Here is a 19,678-nt window from a genome sequence, read left to right as displayed (position 1 = left end):
ACTAGTCTTCTTCTTTTAATTGTTGTCAATAAATTGGAATTTCTCTCATGATGTCGCCTAACATTTGAATCATTTTAATTAACTTTGATACCCAAATTGGAAACACAAGAAAATCATCAACTCTGCTAAATAATTAAGTTGACCAATATATCATAAATTAAATTTATTTTATTAAATAACTTCTCAAATCGATATATATTATTTAATTAAAATTTTGAATCATATATATAAAATAAGATTTTTTTTTTAAATAAGAAAATTAAGAGTGAGGATTCAAATATAGTTATGCCAGATGAGTGATAATCAAGGCAGATTAAGAAGTTAATCTTTTAGATTTGACCAAAAGAAGAAATTATTAAACATGAGTAGTATGAACAATATGTCATTGGAAAAGCCTCTCATGACTTCTATCTATGTAATGGGTGCAAAAATATATATATAATAAAAACAACACAATGGTGATAGTTTTATGTTCACACAACATCATTATCCTTTAAAAAAAAAAGTTCACACTGTGTGAGATCTAAGTATACACCTTGGAGAAGAATAAATAAATAAATAAAAGTTGTTATCAATAAAATCATTCTAAATTTTTATTTTATTTTTTTCTTTATTTTTCAAATTATTTTAAGTTTTATCAAATTTACCTTACAAAGAAGTTTTTTTTTTGGCTACTTGAATCATAAGAAACTTCTATCTTAAATTAAGACAAGTGAACATTGACAAGTTCAAAAAAATGGTCATATACTTCTTAATTATGATTTTTTTTTTCTTGAGTTTGATTTATATAAATTTAAGACACAATATATATAATGAGGTTTATTTATTAAATATATGAATTCCATATATTTATATTTTAGATTAATATTGAATCGGGTTTAAATAAAAATTTTTATTAATTAATTATATATATAATGTTCAATCAATTTTTCCAACTTAAAAAACTTGATTAATTATAGGGTCAACGTATACTTTTGCTACCAATCTAGGGTGCAAGTATTTAATTTCTTAACATCCACATCAGCAAAAAAATAAATAAATATTTATTTATTGATTTATTTTTTAAAATTTCACCTTTAAAGGTTCAAAATTGACATGTTAAATTTATTTTTCTTCTAGAGTTATTCAAAAATTGAAGAAATCAAAATTTTGCTTATTAGAAATGGTCTAATAATAAAAAGTCTAATTTTTTTCAATTTTTTGAAATTATAATAATTTTTTTAAAATGACTTTAATTTAATTTTTCAAAGTTAAAAAGATCAATAGATAAATTTATGCCATATAAACTTATTTAGAATTAATTTTGATTTTGAGATAAAAATAATTAATTTTTAAAATTATATGAAAATTACTAAAAATTAAAAAATTATCAAATTTTTTTGCCTCAAAACCTTTAGAAATTGTATTTCTATAGACAAATTGAATAAATAAAATAAATTTTCTTTTTCCTCATTTGATTAATTTTCCTTCATTTTCAGTCGCATAATCATGAACCAAACAGCAGTAGCCATAAAATTCATCTTATTTGACCCATATAAAATCTTCAATTTCAAGTAATTTTATTTATTTATGTATTTAACTCTTGATTAACTTTAACAAGATAAGAGATATAATTAATATTTAAAATTAGGATAAATCATAATAATATCAATAATAATCACCTCAAACAAGTGAATGCAGTTATAGTTATTCGAATCGGAATTAAATAAATTTAATTTAAATTAATTTTAGATTTAATTATGAGTATCTGTTTAATTATAATTTAATTATAATCAAATTAAATTAAACTGAAAATGTAAAAATTGAGACTTATATCAAAATTAAAATTAAAATAGAAAAATTTATATTTAGTTTTAGTCTCATATTATAATAATTATTATATTTTTGAAACAGTCTCATATAATTATTTATTTTCTTTTTTCTTTCTCTTTTATCAGAAAAGCAAAAGAAAAGAGGTTTTCCAGTCAAAATTCGCCACCTGTATCATAAAAATTTGACCTTTTTTGATAGCTACGTGTCACTGGAAGGAGTTAATGCATGCATGTGTTTTATTTTATTTTTTGAGAAAGGCGCGTAAAAAACACGTGTGGGTCGTCCAAAGAAGGAAAGGGCACGTTCTTTCTTTGGCACGTTGAGTTCACCGACTCTTTGTTTGCCTGACAACCCTTTTGTTTTTTTCACTCTAATATACATTTTACAAAAAAAAGAAAAATTTTGGTGTACAATCTAATAATTTTACTTAAAAAAAATATTTATTTTTTAAAGATAAATTTTGAGTCCAACTAAAATTCAAAAAATTTTAAAAATTAAATTTAAATATTAGTAGTTGTGGGATATTCTTTTTAAATAATAACAATTTTAACTTAATTTATATAAATATTAAAATTAATTTCAAATATAAATCGATGAAGCTTTGTATTTATTATTATTTACTTAAAAAATTCGAAGGTATTTATTTTATTATTATTAAATTATTATTCATAATAATTAATAATATCATATTGAAAGTGTCAATAAGTAATTTTAGTTTTGAATTTCAAGAGTCATTTTTTTTAGAAAACAAATATTACTAATTATTAATAATATTAAATTGTTAAATTTTAAAAAATTAAAGCAATTTAATAAATTTTTACAATTTTAATATTAAATTATAAAAAATATTATTTTTAAAATTTATTTATATTTTGACAAAAAGAAACTCACGCACAAGTTCATTTTTATGAAAAGAAACAATTCTTTTCATTTTCTTTCCTTTCGCTTTCCTTCTTATAAATGACATTTTTAATTTTAAATAACCTTCCAAACACCGCCCTAACAGTTTTAACAGTAACATACGAATCTATAGCTCTCTCTTCTCTCTCTAAGCTCTAAAGTCTAAACTGACAGCCGAAGTCTTATCTCTCTCTAGGATGAAGCAGACCATCGCCACCACCGCCTCTGCGCACTTCCGCCGCTGTCCGCCCTCTCTCTCTTAGATGATGAAACTATCCATTTCTCCTTCCATCATCTTCTCCGTCGTCAGTGTTACATTTCTGTCTTTCTTTTTCTCGTTACCATTGACCACCCATGCCTTGGGATCCAGTTCCACACTCGCTGTCACCTCCACCTCCGTGTGCGGCATCGTGGGGGAGAAGTCCACCCAGAGCATCATATGCTATAGAATAAGTGGCGATATTATAAGCGTCGAACCCAATGTCTCCTTCTCTGCTATTTCCGGTGGGCAGGACTTCTTCTGTGGTCTCCGGTCCGGCGGTTACGCTTTCTTGTGTTGGGACACATCCAATTCAAGTGATAATTCGAGTTTCAATAACCCAAAAAGAGTTTACTTTAACACCACTGTTCTATTACAGAATCTCGCGGTTGGTGAGAATCATGTTTGCGCGATTGTAAACGACACAGCGAATGCCAATGGCACCGGTACTGTTAGATGCTGGAGAGGCGATGGACATGTCAGCAACCAAACGCCGGCAGATGGTGATCAATTTGAGTCAATCTCATCTGGGAATGGATTTTCGTGTGGGATTTTGATGAATAGTAGCAGGATTCGGTGTTGGGGAAACAACCCAATAGCGACAAAGATAGAGTCCGAATTTGGGAATATGCCAATGGGTAGTATTGCAGCGGGTGGTTCCCATGTTTGTGGAGTGAATTCAACTGGGTTCTTGGTATGTAAAGGGGATAATAGCTCTGGTCAGTTAGATGTTCCTTTGAATTCTGCATTAGAGTATTCGCAATTTTCACAATCAAAATTGGCTCTTGGGGATAATTATAGTTGTGCACTAAGAAGAAATGGATCGGTGGTTTGTTGGGGAGGAGGAGGAGGAGGAGGACTAGGACTATTTCCTGTGGGGATTTCCTTTGAGTCGATTGTTTCAGGGGCTAATATCACCTGTGGATTGATGACCTTGAATTTTTCGATAATGTGTGGCGGACCTGGGTGGCCTAATGTGGATAACTCTGGGATTCAGATTCTTCCATTCACAGACAAAATTCTTCCAGGGCCTTGTGTGCAATCTTCTTGTGAAGGTAAATTGTATCCGGATTCTGCTAGCTTGTGTTCTGGTTCAGGGAATATTTGCTACCCTCCTGAGTTAAATGTTTCACTACCACCACCCCCATTCCCGCCTTCACCTCCACCGCCGGTGATATTGTCTTCTCCATCATCTCCGTCCAAAGAATTGAAAAATGGGTTATTGGCGTTTGCCATTGTTGGTTCTGTAGGAGTTTTTGCAGGTATTTGCACTATTATTTACTGCTTGTGGGCTGGAGTTTGTTTTGGAAAAAAGAAAGTGCACAATTCTGTTCAACCCACAATAAATAGAGCTGGTTCAAATGGAGGCACCACATCAAACCATAGCGGTCTTATTTCGAGATCATCAACGATTAGGCGGCAGAGCTCAAGGGCAATGAGGCGCCAGAGGAGTGGAACCTCATCGAAACATGCAGATAGGGCTGAGGAATTTAGTCTAGCTGAGCTTGCTGCTGCTACAAATGACTTCTCACTAGAGAACAAGATTGGTGCAGGGAGCTTTGGTGTTGTTTATAGAGGCAAATTAGTTGATGGTCGCGAAGTGGCGATCAAGAGAGGGGAAACAGGCCAAAGGACAAAGAAGTTTCAAGAGAAAGAGAGTGCATTTGAATCTGAATTGGCATTCTTGTCAAGGCTTCACCACAAGCATTTGGTTAGGCTTGTTGGGTATTGTGAAGATGGGGATGAGAGGCTTTTAGTCTATGATTACATGAAGAATGGAGCTTTATATGACCATTTACATGACAAGAACAATATTCAAAAGAAGAGTAGTGTGATAAATTCCTGGAAAATGAGGATCAAGATTGTATTAGATGCTGCTAGAGGAATTGAATATCTTCACAATTATGCAGTACCACCGATAATTCATAGAGATATCAAGTCTTCTAACATATTGCTCGACTTGAATTGGACAGCAAGAGTTTCAGATTTTGGACTGTCATTGATGGGTCCTGAATCTGAAAGAGATCACAGGCCAATGAAGGCAGCAGGAACAGTTGGCTACATTGATCCTGAGTATTACGGTCTAAATTTATTAACAGCAAAGAGTGATGTCTATGGCCTTGGTGTGGTATTATTAGAACTTCTGACAGGCAAGAGAGCTATATTCAAGGATGATGAAAATGGAGGCACACCAACAAGTATAGTGGATTTCGCAGTGCCTAGAATTATGGCTGGGGAATTGGTTAAGGTTTTGGACCCCAGGGTCGGTCCGCCGCAGCTTAATGAAGCAGAGGCTGTGGAGCTCGTAGCATATACTGCACTTCACTGTGTGAATTTGGAAGGAAAAGATAGGCCAACTATGACTGACATTGTTGCTAATTTGGAGAGAGCGTTGTCTCTCTGTGATGGTAGTCATGGCAGCATCTCCGGTGATACAATCTCAATTGTTTCAGAATGAAAAATTCAGCCCAGAAAGAGCTACAAAAAATAACTTTTTTCCTTTATGATTTTTTCTTAGATAATTGATTTGATATAGTTTTGGAATTGGTGTAAACAATCAGGAGCTCCCTTTTTTTTTCTGAATTTTAGATGAATTAGTTGTTTCATCTAACATTTGTAATTCATCTAACATTTAGCTGTAGTGTAGGATTTTATGAACACTGACAGCAATGAGAATGATTAAATGATTTTATTTTCATTAAGAATGTTCTTTGTGTTTTGCTGGACTCTTACAAGACTCCTTTAACTTCCTATATATCCTTAAATGTGTACTTGCACAAAATTATTATTGGGGAATCATATCTAAGATTTTTTTTTTTAACCGAACGTTTGATCTCTCATATCAGATAGCTAAATATTATCTCTATACAGGAGCTTGATACGGATCAATGGCTGATTGTCGCATGAGCATTATATTAGAAGTCATCTCGAACTTAATAGTAAATCTTTATGTGAAGTGAATTAAATCATGAGTAAGAAAACTGTTTATTAGATCATAAAAGTCACACCCATAAAGTTTATCGTCTTGTAATTTATTTATTTATTCTTTACAATGTAGAAAAGTATTAACGTTAGTTATAAGTTGATTAATATCATTAATGCAGAGTTGATGCAATTGATGTATTTAGACCTTTAATTCATTGGATTTCGCCGCCCATAAGCAAGACTTGGTCGTAAGAAGAGTTGACTTGAGAGATATGGCAAAGTATAGATTCCTCCAAAGAGCTATTGGGTGATTTGATGTTGAGAAGAGAACATAAAGTGAACCAAAAAACACTTTAAAGCTATCTTCATTGTGAAATATGACTTGTAAGCGCACCAAATTACACGGGGTGGTTCGCTTGGAACCCCACAAGGACACAACATCTTTTGCTTCCATGAAAAGGAACATAAGGTCCTGTCCTTGGACATTGGCACACAATTTTGAAGTTACAAAACTCTGGGTTTGGGTAGAGCCATATATTGCAATCCTTATCGTTTACGCTTGGTTGTATATATCCATTCAATTTATAATTAATGTATTATTTTAAAAAAAAAATAATTATATTTAAATATATAACTTGATTTATATACTCAATTGATAAGAAATTAACATATTATGTAAAATTTATCATATTTTTTAATAAAACTCATCATAATATTAAATAGTGTCGTATATACCCATATATAAGTAAGTTTTATTGAAAAATATGACAAATTTTATTTAAGATATTAATATATTATTCTCTCCGTCCCCTTTCATATGTCATTTTTTATAAATTATTTTATCTAAAATTTTTTATTATTATTAAAAAAATTGAGTATTAATTATTTTTTTAATTTTACCATTATTTCTATTAAATATAATGACTATTTCTATAATTTTTTAAAATAAATTTTATCATTTTTTTTCTTTTTTAATTAAATAAAATCAATGATAATTTAATTAAATTAAAAAAATATTTTATTATAATTTAAATGATTTAATTACTTTTTTATTTTCATTAAAAACTTAGATGATTGAGGGAATAATTTTTTATTAATTAAATAAATTATAAAGTTGGATGTGGCAAAGAATTTTCCTATGCATTAATAATATTTATAGGCATCAATTTGATTTTGAAAGCTATGCGAAAAAGTAGTCAATAGAATGGGGCTATGGACTTGGTATGGCGGTCTTAAATTAATTGACACGTGTATAGCCAAGATAGGAAATACTTGCATCAATTTTCACTTTTCAAATTCTAAAGTGTGAAATGCAAGCAAAAGTGCATTGAAAATCATGCGGTGCCTCAAGAATTTAATTACCACAATGGTATATAGCATTAATTGGGTGGGTTAATAGTTAATACATGCAATTTAATTATGCATGCATTTAGTGGAATTTAATAACTATGGGAGGCAGAGATGGTGGGTCTCATTGGTGGTGGCCGGTGAACTACTCCTATCCCCACCACAACCACCTCCACCTCCACCCCGTCTTCTCCTTTGTTCACATTATACTATATAAGCGCTTGGTTTCATAGTATGTACACATTTATGTAGCTTTAATCTCTTAATAAAGACTATGCAATAAAGGAATATAGTGACAATTCATTCTTTGCAGACATGAGTTACAAAACCCAATTCATGCTAGCATTGCCTACAGTGGCAAATGGATAAGAAAAAATTATAACTATATTTTTATTATTATTTTATTAATCTTTAAGATAAATATATATTATAATTTTTTAATTAATTTAATTAAATCTGATAATTGATCAAATATTTCAATTTCAATTAGATGCAATTTATTTCAATTTCACTTTGATTCAATTATTATTTTAAAGTTTCTTAAAAATTTTGATTACCCAAAAAAAGTTCAAAGAAATTTCCAAATAAGAGAATGGAAGAAAGTAAAAACATTGGGGACCAAGTCAAACCACGTGCTAGGGGATGAAAAGTGCAAATAGACACAAGTTTGAGGAACAACACCGACCCCAGTGTCTTCATCAGTTTTCTCTATAGCGTCCACTTCACACTGGACGGCAGTTTTTTTTAACTTTCCTGGAAAAACACTAGAGACCCAAAGAGCACGCCCTTCGTCATTTTTTCACTTCAGTGTCCATTTCACATTGGACGGCAGTCTTTTAACTTTCCCGGAAAAACACTAGAGACCCAAACAGCACGCCCTTCTTCATTTTGTCTGGGGGCCTCAAATCCCTCGTTTTTTTCTTGGGTCACTAGAGCTCATCAACGAATATAAATTTCTTGAAATCAAATCAATTCAATTCATAATTAGGTTACAACTTCACGTCACAATCTTTACTAACAGCATTATCTTAACAAACCATCTTTTCCAGTTCCTTTCAATGATCATCACAAAAAGCTTCATGCACAAGTTAACGTGATACTGGCAAAATTGTTAGTTACATCCCTGTTCCTGTTCATACCTCAAATACAAGCCTTGATATATATATATATATATATATATATAGAATACTGGGAGACTACTGAAAATGAAGAACAAAAAAAATTCAAAAACTTCCTGCACTTTCATACTCACTTCATGACAGACACGGTGGACGAGCATTATTTTGATCGGAAAAAAAAATAGTGAGGGGTAAATACATATCAATGTTTAATTTATGGAGTATGTTGAATAACTCTATGAAGACTCGAGTTACAGCTTCAGAATTATTAGATTCGTGGGTATCTTCTCCTTAGTCTTTGTTCTTCTACTTCATTCATCCAATCAGAGAGCCACAAGAGACCCTTGTAACCAAAATACGCGGCTGCAACCAGAGTCACTACAAGGATGACTACTAGAAGAAGCCACTTCATGGTGGCAACATATTTCTGTTCCAAAAGAATGGTTATCATTAAATGAAACAAAAGGACTTCTATAAGTACTTGCTTAATATCAGCTGAATTAATAATACCTGAAGTTTTGAAATCTGCTTTGTTTCTTGTACTCGTTCTCGTCGTTTTCTACGCTTTGATGTGTTCTTCTCAGTATCAGGCTCCTTTTCCTTCAATAATATCACAATGTAGCATGAGATTTCAAATCAAAGGGCCAGTTCCTAGTTCCATAACAGAGAACAATTAAAAAGTGACCTTGTGCACAAAACATCCCACACTTTTGGGCTTTGAGGGTTGATGTACGCAATCTTACCCCCTACTTTGCAAAAAGACTATTTCTGTGGCTCAAACTTGTGACCTTCAAAGTCACAAATGGAGTAACTTTTTGTTACACCAAAGCCACTCTCATAACAGAAAACAATGGTGCTATCAAAAGCATGGTTCCCTAAGCTGGCTATCAATAATAGTTACATTTGTACTTGGGAATCTAGCAATAAAAACTTCCAGTACCATGTGCCAAGCAAATAGAATTACACAGCACAAATTTAATAATTCTAGTTCAAGGGTACCTCGAAATCTTTGGATTTGCGCAAATGCAATTCCTGATCCACAACCTTTACTTTACTCTTGCAATCTGAATTACAAGGAAGAAGTCCAATTCCAAAGTGATTTTTAGATACATCTTTGGGGTCCCGACCTGCTTTTTGATAGGCTGCTTGAACATCTTGACATAGCCATTCTTTTTTCAATGTTTGGCATTGACAACGAACGGTAACCTTGTAAAGAAATAGTTGGGATGAAAATGAAGCCAACAAATAGCAGGTGGCAAAACATTGATGTATTATGCATCAAACAGAAAGAGATGACACAAAACTGGTAACAATACAAGTTAACTACCTTCATAAAACTTTTATGACAAGCTTCTTGAAATTATTACCTTTTTGCTGCATTTGTCAGATGATGGGCATTGACCAGGATGACAGGTCTCCGGGCATAAATGTGTACAATTGGGCAACTTCCTGCATTACTGACATTATGTCAATTCTGAATATTCAACAGTAATTCATTCTTACAAGACATTTAAATTAAAGCTAATATGAACAAATTTAATAGCAAATAAATCAATTTAAATTATCCACCATCCAGGAACCTAGAAGTTATTCAAAGAAATAACAGGACGGGTTAAAGTTCCAGGTGCCACCTAAAAACAAATAGAACTCTTTTTGAAATCATTTTCTAAAATTCCTAAATATAATTTAATCAATGTTAAAAAACTAGCGATTTCCACGTTATCCAAGTTGCCAGATAAATATACCAGGAAATAGGGAAAGACATCAAAAATCCAGACCACTCTAGGGTAGAATGGTTGAACATCGAAATGGGACTCATATAAATAGTCTGATAACATCCAGCAGCTACCTTATAATTCTGCAGTGAACTTATTTCTGTCCCATTAAGGGCCTATTTGGTTTAACCGTTGAATACAACTGATAACTATTAGCTGATAGCTGCTATTATTAGCTGATAGCTGGTAGCTGATAAGATCTTTAGAAGTAAAGGAAGCACTTAAGAGAATGAAAGTGGGTAAAGCCTGTGGACCCGATGTAATACCAATTGAAATGTGGAAGTGTTTGGGAGATATGGGAGTGGCATGATTAACTAAATTATTTAATAAGATTCTAAACTCAAACAAAATGCCTGATGAATGGAGGAGTATTTTAGTACCTATTTTTAAAAATAAGGGAGATATAAAGAGTTGCTCGAACTATAGGGGAATTAAACTCATGAGCCATACTATGAAGTTGTGGGAGAGAGTAGTGGAGCATCGACTACGTCATGATACTTCTATCTCTCTCAATCAATTTGGCTTCATGCCCGGTCGTTCAACTATGGAAGCGATCTTTCTCATTAGAAGCTTGATGGAGAAATATAGAGATGGAAAGAAAGATCTACACATGGTTTTTATTGATTTGGAGAAGGCTTATGATGATGTTCCAAGAGATGTCCTATGGAGTGTGTTAGAACAAAAATGGTATCTATTAGGTACATACAAGTGTTGAAAGATATGTATGAAGGAGCAACTACTATTGTGCATACAGTGGGAGGGGACACAAGTGATTTTCCGATTTCAATTGGATTACACCAAGGATTAGCTATAAGCCCTTACCTTTTTACATTAGTTTTAGATGAATTGACGAAACACATACAAAAGAATATTTCTTGGTGCATGATGTTTGCGGATGATATTGTTCTAATAGATGAGACGCGAGAAGGAGTCAATAGAAAGTTAGAGCTTTGGAAAAGTACTCTAGAGTCAAAGGGCTTTAAGTTAAGTAGAACGAAGACAGAATACATACATTGCAAGTTAAGTGAAGGCCAAACTGGTGATAGGGAATGAGTTAGTTTGGATGGAGTGGTATTATCCCAAAGTAATCACTTTAAATATCTCAGCTCAGTCCTTCAAGTAGATGGGGGATGTGAGGAGGATGTTAGTCATAGGATTAAAACCGGATGGTTGAAGTGGAGACGTGCTATGGGAGTTTTATGTGATCGCAAGATTTCCAATAAGTTGAAAGGAAAATTTTACCGTACAGCCAAACGACCGGCTATGTTATATAGTAGTGAGTGTTAGGCATTGAAGGAGTCCTATGCGTCTAAGATAAGAGTTGCAGAGATGAGAATGTTAAGGTGGATGAGTAGCCATACTAGACTAGATAAAGTTCGTAATGAGAGTATTAGAGAAAAAGTAGGAGTGGTACCAATTGAGGATAAGTTGAGAGAAGAGAGATTGAGGTGGTTTGGTCATGTGAAGCGTAGACATACGGAGGCTCCAGTTAGACAAGTAGAGCACATTAGGTTAGAGGATAGAAAGAAAAAAAGGAGTAGACTTAAATTGACTTGAAGGAGAGTAGTACAACATGACCTAGAAGCATTACAAATTTCTGAGGATTTAACCCAAAATCGTGTAGAGTGGAGAAAGGAAATCCATATAGTCGATCCCAAATTTTTAAGATAAAGACTTAATTAAGTTGAGTTGAGTATGTTAAGTGTTCAGTAAAACTCTATTTAGCTTTTGCTGTTGATATGTGAAATGACTAATAATTTATTCTATTATTAAAATAAATATAAAATTATAAATTTATTATATTATATAATTCATTTTATTATTGAAATAAATATAAAATTATAAATTTATTATATTATATTATCTGTTTTATTATTAAATAAAATATATAATTATTAAATTAATATATTATATCATTTATTATATTATTAAAATAAATATATAATTATTAATCTATTATATCATTTATTTTTTTATTGAAATAAAAAATAATTAATTTTTTCTTAAAAAAATAATTAAATAACTTTAAAAATATAGATAAAATAATAAAGTAATTATTATTATTGATAAAGGAAAAACTTATAATTAATTCTAAGTTTTAGATATATATAAATATTTTGTATTTTATGTTATTAATAAAAATATTTTAACAAAGTTGAAATGCATTAATTAAAATGTTAAAATTATAAATGAAAAAGATAAAAGTATTAATAATATTAATTTTTGAGTTAAATAAAAAAGGATAATATGATCAAAATAAAAACTAAAATCAAATCAATTATCAGTTGATGAGAAATAATTCTAAAAATAGAGCTGATGCAAACTGTTGCTGATGCGCAGCTGATGAGTACCATATCAGTTAACCATTAGCTATCAGCTTTATTTTTTTAAGCTTAACAAACACTCTAATTCATCTGTTTGCGTGTCTATCAGCTATCAACTGCGCCCAACAGGTGAACCAAACACCTTCTAAGATGGATTGAAGATGAAAGGGATTATTATGCTAATGGAGAATTTCAAACATAAAAATCAACCCCATTGATGAAATCATATACAAAAATAAACATATAATATCATCTATTATATCATTGCTAATGTATATCAATCTCAATGGTCATGTGAATCAATAGTGTCATTATCCCAAGATGATATCTCATGTAATATACAAGGACAAAAATAACTATGCCAATAAGAAACGTTTATGAGTTGTTCATGAGCACAGGATGTGCAGGTAATCATTGAAGTTATGCAAATAGTAAAATGAAAAAAAAAAAAGGGCTTTCTAGGTTGAAGAGAGTATTAAATAATCAAGCAATGAAGAAGAAGTCTGCATAACAAACTCACAAGCAATCAAAGAGATCCATATATTACCTGTGACAGGATCCACCACATGAGCGGACAGTCATTTGCTCCTTTTCTGACAAGCTGTTGTAGTATATGCACTCGAAAACATGGACCATAGAACCACAGTGACAAGCCCGTTTCACAAGCACTTTGCAAGGGGGGCACTCCCCAGGATGACATGAAAGAGGACAGGGATGTGGGCAAGTGGGCTTCCTCTCCTGCACAAATATTCAAAAGAATATAACCTAACTAACAAAGTTCAACATCAAATAATGATACTTAAGTGAAATCTTAGGTAAACCAAGAAATATTTACCATGATAATTTTTTGTGGCATATCCACTCATTTAAAAAAGATAATTGAGAAACACAATGATCATAACAAAAGAAGAAAAAAAATTAGAACTGCATGAAAACAGCATAATTTTTAGTACCTTTTCACAAGGAAGATGGCACTCTTCACAAGGCTCACCACTGCGCTGAGCCAATGATTTTTGGGACTGGCTCTTAAGAGCATGACAAGTTTTCGTACAATAGTGATTGCCACAAGGCAGAGGATTGCCACACAAATTATCACAAGAAAACAGTGCCCTGTTCGAGCAGAACATCTGAAATGAGGAGCAAACAAAAGTGAAACTACATATTTATAAAGCTTCCAATAAGAAAAACAAATAAAAAATGAATAAATGACACCTACCATCCTCTCTGCTCCGAGGTGCTGGCCTACGCAAGACCTCCAAACAAGTTCTGGGCAAGGAGGGCAGGAAGTCCCAGGAGTACATTCACTCTGATGATTTGGCTTCTTTTTCTTCGGTTTCAATGTGAATTCTGGATTAGGTGGTGGTCTTGGACCATGACATCTGAACCATAAAACAGAAAAAGAATTTCACAAAGGAATGATAGCTGGAGTTAATTTGCTATTGAAAATCTTGAAATAATGATCACTAATTTAAAAGTAATGGAAACCTCAATTTGCATGTATGGCCACATGGATATTCTTCTTCACAAAGTAACTGACAAGGAGGGCATGCTCCATAGTGGCATCTGTGTGGCTGGATAAAACACATGCAAAATTACTTAAAATCCTATTCAGCACAACACGATAGGGATCATGAAATGATAACAAGTAATATGGGATACAATTCAGATGAATGGAACAGATAACTAAAATGGGATGCTATCATTACTGTAAAACCAATGGCTAATCTTCTGCGCAATGTAATTAAGTTCATAATTATATTTCTAAACTTCAAAATGTGAATGCAGAGACATGAAGAAACGTAAAAGAATACCAAAATAGTTTTGTGCATCCGAATGCACTCCTAGTTTATAGAATCAGTAGCGTGCGAGTGTGGGCAAATGTGCAGGAAGCCCCATGCTCTGGGGCCCTGTTTTATATACATGATGTATATATCTATATGTATATTTGAAATGCTAGAGAACCAATTAACATGCATTCTGACATATGGTTTGAATAAAACCGGAACATTAAAAAAGCTTCAGTTGGAAACATATGTTGAAACATATAGGAGCCAAGTAGGAGCTACAGCTACCAATAGTACCTTGCTGTCTGATCCATGCCTGCATAAAGGAGGTATACCACACAATTTTCGACACTTAGGAGGCTTTTGATTCATCTCAATACCACATGGAACCTAATAGAAATCCATGTCAAATATTGATAAAATAAATTATTACCAGCTAATACACACACAATAAATGCAGAGCAAGGCAAAAATTCGAGTGCATAAACAAATATTGCCTAGTCACTACAAAGTATCTTAGGGTTGGCTTCAGCACAGTTTTACTAAGACTCCAATCTGATACACTAGAACAAGGTCCCATTAAGGCCTACAATTGAGCTAGATCTGTCTACTTCATTATGATTCAAAGAGCAACAAATCAGACTTTCAGACAATCTGGTGCATTCCTGGAAGATTCAATTTAGCAATTATCTTAATAAATTTTTTCATTGTAAAATTAGGAATTTTATATTATTATTACCTAGGAAATTTAATTAGGAAGTAGTGTTTTATTTTATTTAGTATTCCTATTTAATATGAAAGGAAAATTTTACCGTACAGTCATACGACCGACCATGTTATATGGTAGTGAGTGTTGGGCATTGAAAAAGTCGTATGTGTCTAAGATAAGAGTTGCGAAGATGAGAATGTTAAGGTGGATAAGTGACCATACTAGATTAGATAAAGTCCGTAATGAGAGTATTAGAAAAAAGGTCGGAGTAGTGCCAATTGAGGATAAGTTGAGAGAAAGGAAATTAAGGTAGTTTGGTCATGTGAAGCGTAGACATACGGAGACTCAAATTAGAAAAGTAGAGCACATTAGGTTAGAGGATAGAAAGAAAAAAATTGGTAGACCTAAACTGACTTGGAGGAGAGTAGTACAACATAACCTAAAAGCATTACACATTTCCGAGGATTTAACCCAAAATTGTTTAGAGTGGAGAAAGAGAATCCATATAGCCGATCCCAAATTTTTGGGATAAAGGCTTAGTTGAGTTGAGTATTCCTATTTAATATGGGTTTAGTATTTCTCGCTAGTATTTGATTAGTATTTTTCTTATTTTGGGATTCCTAATCCTATGAGTAATAGGACTAATTGATATACTATAAATACCTATGTCATCTAGATATTTTATTAGACTGAGTTTATTATGATATTATTGTTGACAAGTAATAAACTTGACAATTTGTATTTATAGAGAATTTGTTTCTCTACCCTTAGGGCTCTTCAAGAATTCGTTTCATCCCCTTCGTTTCCCCTTGTTCAGTTGGTTCAACATGACTACATCACAATCTACATTAAGCTCCTATTTAGAAATGAACAAGAGATTCACATGAGCAAACACTTACCTCAAAGTGTGTCTCACCACAAGCACATGAGATTGTAACCATTAGAGGGCAAGGAGCACAGGCACCTCTACAACAACAAAATCAACTATCAAGATATTCCACAGTTTATAAATTAAATATTATTCATAATTCACAACTTCTCATTAGCTAAATAATAAACTACCTTATGGATCCTTCAAGGCTGCAACTAATCTTAGGCATTCTATATGCAATGAACTCTAACTTAACATTATATGATTAGCTAGTGCAAGCAAACATACCGATGGCATGGTGCTGGGCATTTGTGATTTTTACATGGAAGCCTCCTACCACAAATCTGAAATTTCAAACATTTATTATAGTACATGCGTGACCAATACAAGAAGCACAAGTAAGCAGGTATTGTGAGACAAACCTCTCCACATGGTGGACAGTCCCCGTCACAGCAGCGTCGTTTACAAGCATGGCGTCCACAATCTCTCATTCTCTGACACTTTCTCTCACAGGTCAAATCTTGATAGCATGGAACCTAATCTAAATTCAGTTAAACCTTCCCAACTGAACTTACAAAAGCTTTATAAGTGGCCAAAGAAAAAAAAAAGATAATGTATATAACAAAACACCCAAACCCTGACACATAGCAAGAGTATTTCCACTACAATTCGCCAATAAAAAAAAAACATAATACCACGTTGTAAAATGATTAAATTTAGCAATGCACGATTTGGTTAATTCAATCATTGACAAGAGCCTAAACTGGTTATTTACCTCTTTCTTCAAGCCCCCGCACCGGCACGATTTGGTCACCACAAGTCTACAAGTTTCAATGCAACCTCCTCTATGACATCTTTCATGGCACCTGTGTAAACCGCAACTCAGTATCTTATCACAAGTACCACCGCAAAGCGGCACTGCGACATCACAAGCGATTCCTTCATACACGTTCTTCCCACATGGACAAGTCCTCTTCCCCTGAAGAGGACACAGTCCACACTCCCCTGAATGACACCCTCTTTCACACACATGCTTCCCACACCCCAACAATCTCTCGCACGGATTCTCGCATTGAAATCCCCTCTCACAGCACTTCCTCTCCTCTTTCTTCCTTCCACAGTAGCATCCATAAAAGCCGCGAGCCTGACACGGAGGACAATCTCCATCGTGGCACCTCTCTTTACACTTATGAATCCCGCAATCCAATAACTTGTCACAGAAATTGTTACACGAAAACAATTTCAATCCGCAGCGCCGAACATCTTCAATTTTCCCGCAGAAGCACTTGGCTTTCACCAGCTTCGGACATGAAGGGCACGGCCCAGGGTGGCATAGCAACAAGCAATAATGGCCGCAGCTGTTTTTCAACGGACGGTCACAGACTTCACCGCAGGAATGCGGCAAAATCCAGGGGTTATCATTTGGAGGATTCTCGACGTTACCACAGAAGCAGAAATAAGTTTTAGGGATTTGAGATTTCGCATACACTGATCTGCATTTGGGACAGTTCCAGGTGGAGGTTTCCGCCGCTCTGTCAGGGGAGATGGGCAGGCGCGTGGCGGCACGGTAGGCGGAGAGATCAGAGGCCTGGCGGGCCCAGGATTGAATGCAGAGGAGGTGAAAAACAGCGTAACAGAGGGAAGTGCAGGACCAAGTGGGATCCGAGGGCTTGATCCGCTCGAGGCATATAAGGCATGATAGTGCGCCGGAGGAGGAAGAGTTGAGAAAAGATTGGATTTTGGAGAGGTCGTGAGGAGTTGGTGGTGAGTTGGAGGATTGTGATTGGTTGGTGGTGTGCTCGAAGTAGGATTTGAAAATGGAGTTTGAGAAGTCTGTGTGGCGATGGCGGTTGCCGTGGTGTGATTCGGTGTGGGATTGATCAGGATCGGAATCGCAATCGGAATCCGATGAAGGCTGTTGGCAATTGGCAGAGGACATTTTTGGGAATTTGTCAATCTGGGGAATGGGGTGTTTTGGCTGGGAATTTTTGAGGGAAGCTGGTGGAGTCACGTGTCAGTGCACGTGACATAAATATCATATTTTGGAATCAAATTGATTGGGGGTGAGCAGATTTGATTTAAACTGAAAAATCAAACTAAATCAAATCAATTCGATTTTAAAATTTAATTGGTTCAATTTGATTTTATATTATAAAAATTTTAGTTATTTCAGTTTGGTTCGGTTTTAAAGAGAAAAAAATCGATTAAATCGAATTGAACTGAATAGTAATTTTATGTATTCAAATCAAATCAAATCGAATCAAATCGATTTTTGAATTGATTTATTTTTATGAGAAATTATGAACTATATTTAATTATATATATATAAATTGTTTAATTTTATTGATTAATATTTATTATGTTCAAACCAAAGTCAAAATTATACCAAATAACTTAAAAATCAAGTCTAAATTAAAAAATAATCAAAAATTAAAATGATTGGTTTGAACCGAATCGAATCGAAATAAAGCAATTTGGTTTGATTCGATTTTTTATCCATTTCGATTCGATTCGATTTCTAAAATATTTAATTCAATTTTTATTATTTAATTCGGTTTGATTCAGTTCGATTTGATTTAAACCGAATGCTCACCCCTAAAATTGATGTAGTATACATTAATTTGCATTAGCCTGTTTCCATTTGAAGGAGAAAATGAGAGAAAATGTTAGGCATACAGTACCTGATTTCTATGGCGTGCAAAAGAATTAATAGACTTATCTGGTCTGTCATTCATCGATTTATCCAATAATTTAATATCAACTTATCTTAATTTTTTAATGAATAAATTTTACCTATAAAGTGTGATAACAATATAGATACTAAATTTTAATTTATAAAGTAAAACTTCTTCAATTAACATAATTTTTTTTATTTTACTCAACTCAACTCAATTTAACTCAACTAAGCCTTTTTCCTAAAAATTTATTGGAGTGGGTTATATGGATTCTCTTTCTCCACTCTAAATGATTTTGGGTTAAATTCTAAAAAATGTGTATGCTTCTAGGTCATATTGTACTACTCTCCTCAAAGTCAGTTTAGATCTACCCCTTTTTTTCTTTCTAGCCTCTAACTCAATGTGCTCTACTTTTCTAACTGGAGTCTCCGTATGTCTATACTTCACATGACCAAACTATCTCAATCTCCCTTTTCTCAACTTATCGTCAATTGGCACCACTTCTACCTTTCCTCTAATGCTCTCATTGTGGACTTTATCTAGTCTAGTATGGTCACTCATCTACCTTAACATTCTCATCTCTGTAACTCTTATCTTAAACACATATGACTCATTTATTGTCAAATACTTACTACCATATAACATGGTCAGTTGTATGATTGTACGGTAAAATTTTCCTTTTAACTTATTGGGAATCTTACGACCATATAAAACTTTCATGGCACGTTTCTACTTTAACTATCTGACTTTAATCCTATTACTAACATCCTCCTTGCATCCCTCATCTACTTGAATGATTAAGTCGAGATATTTAAAGTAATTATTTTGGGGCAATATCACTCCATCCAAACTAACTCCTTTCCTATCACTAATTCGGCCTTCACTAAACTTGCAATGCATGTTTTCTGTCTTCGTTCTACTTAACTTAAGGCCCTTTGACTCTAGAGTACTTCTTTAAAGCTCTAGCTTTTTATTGACTCATTCTCGCGTCTCATCTATCAGAACTATATCATTTGCAAACATCATGCACTAAGGGATACTCTCATATATATGTTTCATCAATTCATCTAGAACTAATGTAAAAAGGTAACAGCTTACAGCTGAACCTTGGTATAATCCAATTGAGATAAGAAAATCTCTTATGTCCCCTCCCACTGTGTGCACAATAGTAATTGCTCC

At 33.4% G+C, this 19,678-nt stretch overlaps 2 protein-coding genes across 2 annotated transcripts; one reads left to right on the top strand and one right to left on the bottom strand.

The window, feature by feature from the left end:
* The first annotated feature begins 2,829 nt into the window (after positions 1–2,829).
* On the top strand, positions 2,830–5,676 carry LOC110660176 (putative serine/threonine-protein kinase-like protein CCR3). The gene has a single exon (XM_021818371.2). It carries the CDS (start codon positions 2,976–2,978, stop codon positions 5,427–5,429), a length of 2,454 nt encoding a protein of 817 aa, XP_021674063.2. The 5' UTR covers positions 2,830–2,975; the 3' UTR covers positions 5,430–5,676.
* Positions 5,677–8,465: 2,789 nt separating this feature from the next.
* Positions 8,466–17,816, bottom strand: LOC110660175 (NF-X1-type zinc finger protein NFXL2). Its single transcript, XM_021818370.2, has 13 exons — positions 16,600–17,816; positions 16,247–16,360; positions 16,113–16,168; positions 15,853–15,919; positions 14,542–14,634; positions 13,946–14,031; positions 13,677–13,839; positions 13,414–13,587; positions 13,008–13,198; positions 9,729–9,810; positions 9,361–9,567; positions 8,872–8,961; positions 8,466–8,788 (listed from the first exon to the last, which is right to left on the bottom strand). Exons 1-13 carry the CDS (start codon positions 17,761–17,763, stop codon positions 8,630–8,632), a joined length of 2,646 nt encoding a protein of 881 aa, XP_021674062.2. The 5' UTR covers positions 17,764–17,816; the 3' UTR covers positions 8,466–8,629.
* Positions 17,817–19,678: the final 1,862 nt, after the last annotated feature.

The sequence above is a fragment of the Hevea brasiliensis genome, chromosome 14, assembly GCF_030052815.1.
Source record: "Hevea brasiliensis isolate MT/VB/25A 57/8 chromosome 14, ASM3005281v1, whole genome shotgun sequence".
Classification (NCBI taxonomy): Eukaryota; Viridiplantae; Streptophyta; class Magnoliopsida; order Malpighiales; family Euphorbiaceae; genus Hevea; species Hevea brasiliensis.
Note: the sequence above shows the minus strand (reverse complement) of the source record. Positions and strands in the feature narration are given on the sequence as shown.